We start from the raw sequence: 15,754 nt of genomic DNA on the forward strand, positions 1-15,754 counted from the left end.
AGAATGATTGATTTATCGCTAACCACTAAATTTGTTCTTAAATAATAATAATTAAAAAAAAAATTATTTTTACTTTGTATTATGTATTTCTACATTTTTATGTGGTTAAATGCTTTTTATATCCATCTCTTATTTCTTTTAACAGTACCAATTAATATTTAACTACTCTACACAATATAAAAAGGCTGGTCGATAAGAACTTTTGAACCAGTATTTCAGAAGTTGTTAATATTGAAATGTAGACTGGAAGCGAGATGTGAATTATGTTATTTTTATCATACACATTTCTCTGTCGTGCTCCTCCTCTCATACAGGTTTAAAAATACTCATAACTACAGATCTCATTCTTCTTCCTAGATGTTAATAACTTTGAAGTTCTATTTAAAAGTTTTTTTATCAACTCGTTATTTTCTTATATATGACAAAAGATAGTCATAAAAAGTATTTACCCAATAAAAAAAAAAATAGCACTTCTATAAACCAAAATTAAGAATTATCAAAGTTATTATTATTTTAGAAGAAACCTAGAAATTAAGAATAAATCAATCATCCTGTGTATACAGTAGTTACTGAAAAATATAATCTAAAATAAGTAATTGAACTAATAATTTCACATGGACTGAATTCGTTCCAAAAGGTCAGATTTATTTGATAAATTTAGTGTAGAATTTCAAAGTTCGAAATTTCAAGTACCAGGCTGAAGCGTTTTGAAAAATTAAAAAAAAAAACAAACTAAACTATTATATGGAATAAAAATTAAACCAAATAAAAAATGTAACTTAATCGAACTGAAACAAACAACAAAATAGAAAAAAATTTCCAAAATAAACTGGACCGAACCAAACAGTGATTATTTAAAATAAATTTTGGGGCAGGCCGAGTTGTTTCAAAATAGGAAATTAAACCTAGCTAGAAAAAAACATAATAATTAAGCTATATCTAGTAAATTAATTTCAATTATTGAATTTCACTCAAATTTTACATATTAAATAAATTTTATCTTAGGGTGAAGTGTGGTAAATGTAAACAAATGGGATAATTCTAATTTAATTTTTTTCTTATAATATTTAGCAAAATTTATTTTAAATTGAATTGTTCAGGTCCTTATATGTGTTGCTATCATATTTAATGTAAGATTGAATTAGCTTGTGTATTTAAATAAAAAAAAATACATTTTTAATTACCCCACTGCAATCTAATACATTAACAGATTTTTTCTAGATTTAGTTTTAAATATAAAAAAAAAATTAATTACATTTGAAAATATTATTTATAAAAATATCTATAAGTTTACTCATAAATTAATCTATCTGAAGAATTATGAAATCATAAAAAACTTTCATAATCATTATAAAAAAAAAATTTATCTTTATTTAAAGTAAAAAATATAAAACAAAATATTTTAATTACATAAAGCAATTTCTTTAGTCATAAAATTAAAGGAATTATATTTACATAGTTGGAAATAGATATTTTTATTAGACTGAGTACCTTGATATGACCTTTTCATCACTACTGTGATAGACGAAGGAATACGTAAAAAAGAGATTTTTACTACCCCACCTAATTAGGAATAAATGTATTTTTGCAACATAAATATTTTTACCTTTGGTGATTTTGATCTCTAACCCGCCTACGTATGACCTGATATATATACCATTAAACGACGGGGTTAATTGTAATGAGTTATTTATTGATTTGTTTTATAAATAAAAAAGGAGTTATTTGCATAATCAGTAATTAATTTTTTATTCGTTAAAATACATATTACATTTACCTTAATAATATATTTTTTATAATATAGAAAACAATATAAAAAGAATTAATCACTAGTGGTTATTATTATTTCAAATTAAAAATCTATTTAAAATATACATTACATGCTAAAAAATAAATCATACGTTTTTTGGAAACAATGTTGTCATCATATCACTATTTTAATTTAAAATAAAAAATTTCAATAATAATTTTAATTATCATGGGCCATGGCTCAGTTGGCCTATGTTTAGTTCCATCTATATATATATATATATATATATTCTATTAGTTTTTAAGTAGTTGCTCAGATTATTCTAAATAAACCAATAGATTTCAACTAATAGTTGTTTCTTTCTAAGATTAACAAATGAGCTAAATGACGGCGTTATTTAAAATATTTTAAAATTTTATTCAATATTTTGAACTAAAAATTACATTACTGTTATATTGTTTATTAGCAAAAAGTTAATCTAAAAACACGGTTTTAAATTGTATCAGAATCGAAATAATATTATAAGATTTTAAAAGTATCATAGCAGTCTTGACATGACATAATTATGGTCAATAAAAACAACTATTTTTGTTCAAAATTTACAGAAAAGATTATGAATTAATTTAATAAAGTTAATGATCGATAGGTGTTGACCTGTTCTTTTGGGTAAAAACGTAGATTTCGGCGCACAAAGACTCGAGTTCGATCCCCAGGGTGCCAACGAGATTTTTCTTGTCATTTTCTTATTGGAGGTGTCTGGTCTTTGGTGCAAGCCGGCCATAATACTCATACCGTCCATCATTAGCCTAGCCAAGAATCATCTTTAATTCCCTAACATTTGAAAGAGGGTATAAAACTGACTATTTAATGTATGATCGGTATAAGAAAATAATATATTACATTCCATTATTCAGGATTCCTGGAAATTTCTTTAGCCAGGGTTTATTGTTTTAAACAATTCAGCTTGTGTTTAACATTTATATTATTGATTTTTAGTAAGTGTTAAGGATGTTTACTATTAGAAATCAATTTCAACATATTAAGATAGAAGTAATGACCTCCTTTATTATTTTGTATGTAGTTTTACTATAAGCAACGATGTCAATTAATCAATAAATTATACAATATTCCACTATTTTAAAATGTGGACCATTTTCTTAATTTGAAGACAAACCGAGACTGGACCGATGAATTTTTTTAATGAACGTAAAAAAGACCAACAATTTTTTAATTTAGATCAACTTGAACTGGTCTAATTTTTTATTTTAAGTGTAAGATAGTACCAGATTGATCCAGGATCTTAACCTGTTCAGTCCTTACCGTTTCAAATCGAACCGTACAGAGCTCCAGTATGGCTAGTTTTTTGATATTTGATATGAACACTTCACAAAATACTGTATTTTAATGAAAGTCAAATAATTTTCATATATTTTTATTCAAGTTTCATATTTTATTTCAAATAAAAAATATTAATAACCAGAGTGAATTAACACCTAAAGTAATTAATTTTAATATTATTTTTAACAGACAAATCGTGTAATCTTTTGATGCATATAATTAATTTGACGGATAATTGTTTTATTAAAAGTCATTTTCATGATGAATGATTGTTACCCATTGAGTCCTTTCTAAAAAAATTATATTATAATATCGGACAGTTAGTTTGTTGCTTACAGGCTATTAACTCATAACAGCGTTGTATAAATCACTGTTGTTACTTCAACTCATTTGTTATTATCCATAAATTAACAGACACAGAATATTTCTACCGCAACATTTTACTTGTGAAGTAGTTATTTAATAAATACATACATTATGTAACAATAAATAACCTAGAAACATTTAAAAAAAGATCATATTTATTATTATTATATTTTATCACTTTTTCGATCAAACAAAAAAAAGATAAATAATTTTCGATTTTTCTGCATATTAAGTCAAATATCAAACTTTTTACCTTTTTGAAATGATCTCCCATTTAATTTTGCAAATATCCACTATAAATAAGTTAAAAACTCTAATTTTGACGTAACTTAATCATTCATATTAAACCTTTCTATAAAAAAAAAAGCAATAAAAACAACATTAATCAAATAAAAAAACTGAACTCATACATATTATGCTTAATAAAATGAGAGTTAAGCACTCATAATGCTTGTTATTTCACAATCAATTAAATTGACAGTCACAAAAAAAAATTATGAATTTAAATTATTTTTATAAATTATAGACATATTTTATTACTGCTACTAAATAAATAAATGAATAAAAAATTATAAATTTTCGTATAAATAAATCTAAATTTATTCTAAATTGATATAGTTCAATTTAAAACTAAACTATGTGAGTAACTCGAATGTCTAGATTTATTATTGTATGTTTTTTTGTGAAGGGGTTATTACAGTTATTTGTCCAATACTGCACAAAATTGTAAATTATACAAATTAAACTTAGGTAAGAAATAAACCTTCATTACCTAATAAAAATAGATCATTATTTTATTTTTAGTTAATATATTAACCAAACATTTTTATTTAAATTAAAAATGAAGTACAATAGATTTTGAACAAAAATTAAATATTGATTATTTTCTTATTTGGTTATTTTAATGCATAATGAGTACTTATAAATTAAAATTATTATAATTCATAAGTATACTTATAAAATATTGATTATATAATAACCTCTTAATACTACATATTAATTATAATGAGTAAGTTATAGTAATATGATAAAAATGAAAATTAAGTTATAAAATGAATATTAGATTATTTAAATAGTTAAAATGTTTTTATAGGTAATTATAGGTTCTGTACATGACATTCGGAAAGATTTATTTTCAGCATAAGTTCAGTTAAAACAATTGTATTCCTAATATAAAGTATATTTTGTTCAAAATAAAATAATTATATACAAATTATACAGTTATTTATGAATAACTCTTAAAAATAAAAGTGAAACTAGCATTGTAAAAATAATGAAAACTGTACATTTTTTACTGGAAATTGACAGTATAACGTGGCAAATAAATGTCATATGAGAAATTTGTAGAAAACGTTACACCATCACGAATTTACTTGTATAATACAAGTATTTGTTTCAAGTTTTCGTCTAATTCTATTAATGTAAAAAATATTGAATGCAAATTAATTATATTTGTAATACTTTTAAAAAGCCAAGTGAAATGCATGATGTACATTTTTTATTTAGCCAATACTCTTATTAAAACACCAAAATCTTTGGAATAATTAATTAATTGAAATATTAATTAAGGAATTAAAATTAATAATGTAAGATGTACACTTGTTTTTTATTCTGTGTCGATAGAATAAAAAAAATGTTCAAATATTTTAACGATTTAAACAATACAGATTATTTTATATAAAAATAATTTTAAATCACATTAAGGTACACATTATTTTTAAGTAAAAATATTAAGTAAATTTGTTAGTTAAAAGAATATTTCAAGATTTAAAATGATTATTTCCTTCCACACACGCATACGCCCGTGTGAGTATTGTGTATGATATTGGGTATATAAAAATAAGAAAATAATTACCTATTATTATTTTTGTGGAGAAATTTTTCTTATGAATTATAAAATGTTAAACACAAACTAATAGATCTAGAGAAATTCAATGTTATAGCAGGCGTACAATATTAAGGTTCATACATATGGTTTTACTTATTGTGTTGTTATTAAGTAAATGGCTAATAGAGATTTGAGGCTGAAACTACCAATTGATGAATTTTCTCCTGGACTATCTATCGATTTATCAGTAATTGTCATAATATCTAAATGTACTCGCCACTGTAGTGTAATTTAAAATTCGATAAAGTTAACACCGTTCACTGTATACCGGTTTACATGTTATCGGTAACCTGTTAGTATATGAGTTCTTTAAAGCTATTGTTATATGTCGTGATTTGTGAAAACATAATGATTGCTTGTAGGTAGTTTATTATCTAAATACCACGATTTTGAACTTTTAACTTAAGTTTCGAATTTTAACTGTTCAAGTATAAATTTTTATTTTATTGAAGTCCTTTATTATTATATGCAAATTATATTTGTCAAGTTCCAATCCAGAATGTTTAAGAAGGAAAGGGCAAAAACACCCTTAAAATGTTTAAAGTAAAAATTTATATTGTAATTTTTTTTAAAAAAAAATTTAATTAACGCTTTTATACATATATGGACTATAGGGAATGTTCGAACCCCTACTTATTCTAGATAGGATTATAAATGTTTTTTGTTCTTCTAAATATTTTTATTTTATTTATTATTTTCAATTTAATATTGAAATTCCCGGTAGTTTAAATTATTATTTAATAAACATTTGAAAAAAAGTAAGTTTCTAATGACTAGTAGGAGTTCTAGTTTTATTAGTTTATTCGCTATGGGGATCGATAGTATACACTACACGTTATTAAAGTTCAAGATATTGTTTTCATGCTCATCATGGTGGAACAATTTACCAACTATCCACAGTATTCTAATTATACTTTATGTTGTTGGTCACGGTTTTATTTACCACGTTCAATGTCGATGGTTCCAGTGGAGTAAATTTATTTATAATTACCAGACTTGCTACTGTACATATGCTTGTAAGCAAATCGTCGTGACTTGTACTAAACTTCCCATAATGTACAACATGAAATAATCATCTTCCTTTAAACAATAGCTAACCATAATATATTGATTTCCAATGTTCATTTAAGTGTTCTTATTTTTATGATACCAATTTACATAACTTACCATATTTTTACGTAGAGTTATAAATCCGTTATGAAATTATTAATAATTAGCGAAAGTGGGAATAATCTAAAAATCAGCATATAAATTGATATAGAGTGATTATTAATAGTGATTTAAAACTGTTATATTTCTATATAATGGTGGTACTAATACTCAAATGTTAGCAATTCTATTTTAGTATTTAATTTAATTATTAAAATACTAAATACAATTTGGGAATTTATAACCAAACCAAATAAAACTAATTGTTTTCTTATCAAAAGATAAACCTGTTAAAGAAGTTTGCCCTAAAAACAAATAACATTAGTTCTTAGTAGACTGCAAATTAACCAACATGATTTTTTATGTATACAAGGCGATTCATTTATCATGAACCATTTAATTAATCGAAAACTAAAATTAACACTGAGAATTTTTATGTGGTTTCTTTAAATTTAATGTTTGTCTCAATTTATCAATCATAAAGTATTTTTTATATTCATCCCTTATACATTACAAGTGTTTCAATTCAATTTGTCCAAATAGCAAGATATAAAATTTATTTATTTATATTAAAGATGATATGATATATGATGGATGATCTAATTAAGAAAATGTCTGATTGATAACAAATTTTAGACCTGTATTTCGGAAGTTTTTTACATTTTATATTGCTAGATGGAGGTGAGACGCGGGTCTTCTTATTTTTATTACTAGTCATTTCCTTGCTGTATTCTTTTTGCCTAGGTATAAAAATGTCAGTAATTTCCAAAATACTGATCCAAAAATTTTCCATTGGCCATTTTCTCATTATATTATTGTCTAATAAATAAGCTACTTAATTATGTGTTGCTATTTGAAAAGAATTAAGTTGAAACTCTTATAAAATATAAGGGATGAATATAAAAATACTTCTTGGTTAAAAAATTTAGAAAAACATTGAACTAAAAGAAACAAATAAAAAAAAAAAAATTCTTTAAATTATTTATAAGACACCATCTACGACATTCCCAACGATATCGAATCCCGCTTATCATTTGTACAATGGCCCCCTTAAACCTCTCATTTAATTAACCATTACTACGATTGATAACGGTGCTGGTAACATTATCAATCGGCAGAACACTTGTTATTTCACACACATATCTGTAGATTTTTAAAAAAGTCTTTATATAAAATATAATTTGAAATATTTAGTAAAAACATTTTGGTTCTTTGAACATTTTTTTTTAATATATTGTTTTGGTAACAGGAGTCTGTATTTATGTATTATTCTGGTCAATTAGGACTGCTAATCAATCGTAATATTTCTTTTTAGCTTTAATATTTATTTAAAATATTGAATTTATATTGTGTGTTTACACGATTGTTATGTGTTCTTGTCTATATAGATTTAAGTGTATCTTTTGGTTTAGTAGCAGCTGGCCAATTATGCAGTGATTTTTTATTTTACTATGAGTATTGAGTAATTAACACATTTTTTATATAGCTAGTTTCAGTAAGTTGTAAGTTATTATTATTAATACGTATTTTGGTAACAACGTTATTGTTTCCAACGCTAAACACATACTGATACCCAGTCCGAAAAGAAACCCATTAAATACCTCTAGTGTCCTTATCACTTAATGACGTTATCACTAAGTGATATCACATTTTGCCAGTTTATAAATTATATTATGTTTAAGATAATACACATATATAATGAAAAAGTTTATATTTATAGTTGATTTTTATAGTTTACTTTATTATTGAATTTATTTGTTGCTGTTAAGCCAGAAGGGTTATTTATATTTACTAGTTGTTTTATTGATTAGACAGAGGATCTCAATCTATGTATTATTACTTATTATTTTTTATTGAATTATTTATAAAAATATAATTATTACTTATTGTAAAACTTATTATTATTATTAAGTTTACACTTATCTAGAATTTAATCTAAAAAAATCTCAAAAAATATTTTACTAACTTCATTTAGTGTTGTCAGTTTTAACTCTATGAAAATAAATAAATATTATTTAATAAATAATATGAAAAATATAGTAGTTTTATTTTCCTGAGAAATTTTGCAAAATATAGTTGTTTTTGCACACAGTCCTTCAAAGTTTTAATAAAAATATTTCAAATAAGATATTCTACAGTGATTACTTAATAACGTTTCTGAATTTATATTAACTCATTATGTTTAATGTTTAAATAAAATATATACTACAATACTTACAGACAAGCTCCTATATAAGGATTCAATTTTACTCTTAACATTTTAACTAATCTTTTAATAAATGTTAAAGAAGTTTTAAAGGCATTAAGTGAAGTACTGCTATTATTAATGATCATAGCCTAATTATTGAAGATGCTTAATTATGTACACTTAGAAAAAAAAGATTGTCATGAAAATAATTTGTGCAGTCAAAATTTTGGAAAAACTCGACTGTTTAAAACAGAATGTCATAGCTAATTAGTACATTATAAATTATCGTTTACCATTATTAATAGTTATTTATTGGTATTACTTAACGAAACTCCTATACCATTTTAATATTCAATCATAAGTGAACATTATATTTCGATAATTAATTACAAAATATTGTAAATATTTATAATTAAAATTTAAAAATAATATAACCACACATCAAAAGTGTCCAAATTTTAAAAATGTTAAAATCATGTTAGGAAAAATTTGGATACATAGTTATAAAAATACTTTATTTGTATGCGAATATTTGATATTTTATTTTAATATTACACTACTTGTGTGCAAAATTAGCGTGTATATTAAAAATATCATATTGACGTATGGGAATTTTTGACCATTTCTTACAGAGCAGCTATACTTGGAAATGTATGTGGAGTAAAAAAAATGTTTGCAATAATTACACACGGAATATAAAACATTAAGTATAACATATATCAATGCACTAGTTATTTTATAGTATATGTAACATATTATATTGATTCAATTATTGAACGGATAGAAAAGTATCTATACTCAGCCCGGAACTGGTCGTTCCCGTTATGTCCTTGTGCCGCATGCGAGTTAATCGGTTTTAATGGCTTAACTGTACCTCAGCTGTTACTTCTTAAGCGTAGAATGGTCCAAGAAAATCCTTTATATATATTATTAGCTAAACCTAACCATTATCACAGTGAAAAACTTATATATGTATTTATGTTCGCCTGCGTTGATCTATTCAACCGCCCTTGTTCAAATTGTGCAAAAACAAATGAGCACTCCTGAAATTAAATTTTTTTAAATTTTTAGTTTTATATATTGTTTTTAATACTTTTTAGATACTATTTAACGTGCTAAAACGTACAAAAATAGGTTCTGAGTATTTTTTTAACTACATCATATACAGAATTTCAGTAAAAATATATAAAAAAGAAAATATATTTGGACACTTAATTTTTTCTTTTCAAAGCATTACAGAAAATCAAAAAACTCCATTAAAGCATTTTTTTATTAAGAATCAAAAATATTTAAGTTTTAAGCTACACATTAGTACACATGTGTAAATTATTGAGAATACATTAAATAAAAACGTACAAAAATAAGGGAAAAATAATACTTTGTGATTATGTACAGTGAAAAATATATACTAAATCACATACAAGTAGAAGTTTAAAACTGAGACCCGAAAAAAATAATTTTCACAAAAGATAAACCATTAAGCTATCGAACTGATAATTTTATTCTTTTAAAGATATTTTCAATACCATAAAATAAATAGTTCTTAAAATGATTAATTCTCCTATCATTTAGATTTCCAAAAACACATTTGCTATTAATGATACCGTAAAACAAATACACAGAGAAATCTATAGATATGGCCAGTCTAGAAAAATTGAGCTATACATCAATTTAATCAATCAAGTCTAATAATAAATTGTATGTTTCATTCTTTAATTCGTAACAGACCTACATGATTCAATGCAATGAATGAAGTAATGCAAACATTCAAGTTTTGTTTATAGAATATAGATTTTAGAAAGTTATTAATAGCAGCAATAACAGCAGTAAAATAATCAATCTAATTCATATATTATAATCTAGAACTCGTCAAAAATTATAAAGACATCAAAATTTAAATATATAAAACACGTGAGTTGGTAGATACCGTTAAATAAAAGTTGTAACTAAAAAATTGTACTTTTATTCTCTTCCAACTTTTATTTTATTCGTATATTTTAAAATTAATCCATCGTATTAACCTAAAAGCAGAAGAAGTATTTTTTTCCAAGTGAAAAAATATTTTTCGGATGAAGGCTAAAAGAAAACGATAAAAATGGCTTAAAATAGGATTGTATTAGCCCTTAATGCATTGAATGATTAACATAATTAAAGAAACTTAATGTAGAATATTATATTACTAACATAATTCATTGTCGTGAAAAAAGTATTTCCGTGCAAATCCTTAAAAATGAAATTATAAATGTAAAACTAAAATTTTGTCCTCGATAAATAAATATTTTAATATAATGGTTTTTTCTTAACTACTATATTCAAAAATAATTCATCAACTGCCACTTTTCATGGTTATAAGATGTTCATGAGTTTGATTGATCAAATTTCATATGAACACCCATAGATTTCACTGAAATTATTATCTAATTATTCAAAATAATATTATAGTCTAGTAGAATTTACTTTTCAGCCTCATTGAAATTCTCTTATTCCATAACACACCAGACGATTCTCTCCTTTTCACCCACTCGTGTTTAATCCTATCTTTTACATCCTCGTCAATACCGCCATTTCATTGCACAGCTTAACTGATCCTAAATACTTAATACTTTCCACCTCTCCTACCACGTCCTCGCGTATTTTCATTGATCTATTAATTTCACCTACCTAATGTTCTCCTTTGTCAAACTCGTACTCTATGTATTCTGTTTTATTTCTACTTTTTCTTTATCCATTTCCTTCAAGAGCTGATCTCCATACCTCTAGCCATTGCACCTAATATTAAACGTTCTTTGAAAAAAAAAAAACAATTTTTTGTCTTACATAATGTATTTTACACATTTTTCTAAAAACACTTCATTTAAATCGAAACTGACAAAAAATTTTAATCGTCTGAGCAATTCTGAAAATTTTAGCATTTGATATGATATTTTACATATTTCTTCATTTATTTACATAGGTATCATTCTACATATTTTATGGCTGTTATTATATATGTTCTGTTAGTCACATGAATGCATTTTCATCGTCATTTTTACACATTATTACCATTATGATTGTTATATTAGTGTCATTATATTTTTTATTGTTAATATTATTAGACATTCAAAAAGAATGAGTTTGGCACGGTGAAAATTGCCGAGAGCGGAAAATCTGTAAAAAGACAAGGCACATACCTGACCGCAGTTTATATCGGGACTTCATAGTAACTGTACAGTTTTATAGTAATATCTTAGTTTGAATCTACAGATACACCATTAATTTTCTATCAATATATTTTATAGTGAAAATCGCGAGTTACAGTGTATATATAAAAATAATTATTAAATGTATCAATTATATCCTCAAAGATTTGACTTCAACCAAATGAGAAATGATTATTACTTTTACAAACAGGTAGCTTTTTCAAAACTTTTCACATAAATTACCAATATTATAGATACTGATTGTGAAATAACTATTTCAATTTGTATGTATTCATATTATTGATATATATATATTTTGTTACATCACGTTTTTATCTAATAGAAAGTTTTTAAATCAATTATTATTAAAAATGTCTTGGATACAAAAATATCTGGACGATTGATATAAAATATTATTTTGTAAGAGTTCTGTTAACAATTTTTTCTTTCCTTTAATTTTTGAAATGTCAATTTTATAATTTTCGATTTAATTGAAAAATCAAAAAGTACAAATGACATACTAAATTTCCTAAAAAATGATGATTATACATAATGTTTATAGATTTTAAATTTAAACAAAAAAAAAAATCAAAAAGTTTGAAATAAAAATAATTTTATAGTAATAATTTATAACCTATATTTTATGTACAAATAGATGATAGACTTTCCTATTTGATTAGTAAGAGTATTAAATGTGACCTGATTAACACATCGTAATACAGCTAGTACGCACCGCAGTTGAATAAAAAGTTAAATATAGCAATTTTTGTGAAGCTTGTTTAGTAGAAAAGGTGAAACTGCTTAGAAAACAGTATGTTGCAATGAGTTTCCTGTACACACACACACACTCACACTAAGTGTTAAGTAATATAATAATGCTTTAAAAATATTATTAATAAAAGAGTGCAATTCTTTATTATAATTGGCAGTTTTCAAAATTTATAAGACACAGATGTAATATATAATAAATCAAAATCTAGTTTACTTATTTGGAATCTAGTATTGTTAATCATGTTCTATATACAATATAATATATTCACTTATAAAACATATAATTTGATAACCTGTCCCAATTGCTACTGAAATTGACTAAGTAATCGAAGGTCAAATTATTTTTTGTGGAATAGACATATTTTCCGCAAAAGAAAAACCTAACTTAACCTAATTACGATGTACGAATCTTAAATAATGTATCTATCGAAACAATTCATGAATTGATTAAGATTTCAAATATTAATTTTTGTTTAATTTAAGTAATGAGTATTTAAACATAAATACCTAAAAGCAATATTAACATGCCTATAACAGTTCTAAATTATATGGCCGATTTACTACGGTTGTTCAACCTAATTTTCACCAATTAGGTGTTTTATTAAAATCAATTAGTTACAGTAGAAATAATTCGCATGAATACACTTCTTTAGTACTTAAATTAAAAATATTAATAAGTCGAAATCAAATGCACACGTTATAGAAACTTCCTTGTTGTTTTTATGTAATATTATAAATATAACAAAAAAATTTGATACTGTATCGTTACAATTAATCTAACATTATAAATTATGTTAAATTTTACTTTTTAATAATGTATAATAATAATAAATACTCAGTATGACTCGTAACGAACAGTTTTGCATTTATTTATTGCTGAATAACTGTTGTAACTGTACATTAACCACTAATAATTTATCTTCTTAAAGAATATCTATACCATCGGAACAATATATATATATATATATTCTGAGAGCAGTTTAATCTTAGGTACTGTTGTGTGATTTGGACACTGATTTTTGCGCTTTTATGTATAACAATAGAGAGATCTGTGCTCTTAATTCGCGAGATAAATCTTGTAAATAGGTATTAATACGAAAATGTACATAATACACGTATTGTGTTTAAATTAATACTGTTAAGTATGTCGTTGGACCAGTAATATTTTTACCAACTTAAGTTGAATGCAGACTATAAAAACAGTTATAACACCATGCCCGACACTTTTTATTATTGCTATAAATTCAGTTGTATTGAAAAATACCAACATGAAAAAGTGCTCGTGACACCTCTCAAAGAAATCATGGCCTCACGATCCCATCGTTGTGAACTGTTGATGACACTATTGTTAAACGTTAAATTTACTTCAAAATGCTCTCTTTAAATAAATAATAGTATTAATACACCTATAATAATAATATATAGTAAAAATAACAGTATATTTATATACGGTTATCTTAAGAGAAGTATAATAATTATATCATGCATTTTAGTATATTTACCTTTATTTTCCATCTAAATTGTCAACAATTTATTATAACATAAACAGGAAAACTATAAACTCACACACGAAGATCTGGATTACTTAACTGCACGCAAAATTCACAAAATAATTATGGCATATATTGCGCAATACCATAAAATTTAAACGTTACTTGATCGACCCTTTTCGTCGACTGTTTAACTCGATTATTCAACTATTTTCCGTGCTTAAATCTTCGTGATTCATCGGACTATCGCTCCCGTTGTAAATTGCGATCTGGGGATGTCGGGGTCTCTGAAAATACATGATCCGCCTACGACCCGTGTCTGTTAACTTTCTCAGTGTTATAACATTAGAATAATTTCTTTATAGACGTTAGTATGAAACGTGATCTTTCTTAAACATGACAGTGAATAATGCAAATATACCACAACAAGTTATTAGAAGTTTTTCGTATATATTTATAAACGGTTAAAATATTTTAACTACGCATTTGCATCAATGTTATTAAGAAACCCTAGACGCTGCAGAGCGGGCATTAACTGCAGCGCTCTTATTGGTCGACTGATCAGTTATGACACTTTTTTTTATAAAAATTGTATTACACTAATTTTTTTTTTTTTACAGCCTTTAGGTTGGTTAATACCAATTGTATTGGTATATATTAGGAAATTTATAAATGGTTTCCTGTTGCCTTCTGCACTAGGAACATGGTATTTTTTCGCCACCATAAAAGCGCACGTATGGTAACCTATCCGTTCACCTACGGCGGTAGGCTGTAGGTGAACGGATTAATATACTTAATATTACTTAATTAATACTATTATACTAATAATAGTATAAATTGAGTGTAATAAACATTGCGAATATGTTAAATTGCATGATTGATGAAATCAATAATTGTAATAGATTTGCATTTCAAATTAGTAGAAAGTAAAAATAATGATGTATCAGTGATGATACGATGCAATTAAAATAAAGAAAAGAATCAATAAGAGCAACGCATTTGATGTGCGCTCTGTAGCGTCTAGGGGTTACTTAAATCGCTTACTAAAAATACTTTATTGTACAAAAAATTAACTAAATTAAAAAAATTATTTAATAAAACCTTATTTTTAAAAAAAATTTTTTTGAAAATCCTATTATCTACTAAAATATGTAATAACATCGTATCAAATTCTTTTATTTAAATTTTATCATGATGTTTTAAAAAACCTACATAAAGAGAAAAATTATAAAAAAAAATCTATCTGAAATAATAGAGTCAAATAATTTTTATAGTTTTCAATTTTACACCCCCAATTTGATAATATTTCGCTGTATGTATGGAATTATGGAACTCAATCATTTGACTTTTTAACTACAAAATTAAATAAATCGTGTATTCTAAATTATTTTTGAGATAAATTCTACGTAATTTTAGTATTAAAAATATATGAATTCAATGTATTAAAACATAAATACAGAATGGCTTATCTCTTATGAAAAATTCCCAAAAGATAACAAATAATGAGGAAAAATACTCTGTAATAGTAAACATATTTTGGAGGGATCCTCCAGACCTACACACATTTTTTCTTTAAACTAAAATATACCGAGTACCATAATAGTGATAATTAATTATTAACTCAAAATATTTCGA

At 24.6% G+C, this 15,754-nt stretch overlaps 1 protein-coding gene across 2 annotated transcripts in view; it reads left to right on the forward strand.

Moving 5' to 3' along the window:
* The window catches only part of LOC126907874 (uncharacterized), a 39,648-nt gene that overhangs the window by 12,466 nt on the left and 11,428 nt on the right, over positions 1-15,754 (forward strand). The window contains exon 1 of one of the 2 annotated variants that reach the window (XM_050689519.1): positions 11,953-12,069. The exons of the other annotated variant lie outside the window; for it this stretch is intronic. Coding sequence (XP_050545476.1) covers positions 12,001-12,069 — 69 coding nt within the window. The 5' untranslated portion in view covers positions 11,953-12,000. Of the gene's footprint in view, positions 1-11,952; positions 12,070-15,754 lie in introns of those variants that run through there. 2 annotated transcript variants of the gene reach the window in all.

The sequence above is a fragment of the Daktulosphaira vitifoliae genome, unplaced genomic scaffold, assembly GCF_025091365.1.
Source record: "Daktulosphaira vitifoliae isolate Bord-2020 unplaced genomic scaffold, ASM2509136v1 Scaffold_5, whole genome shotgun sequence".
Taxonomy (NCBI): domain Eukaryota; kingdom Metazoa; phylum Arthropoda; class Insecta; order Hemiptera; family Phylloxeridae; genus Daktulosphaira; species Daktulosphaira vitifoliae.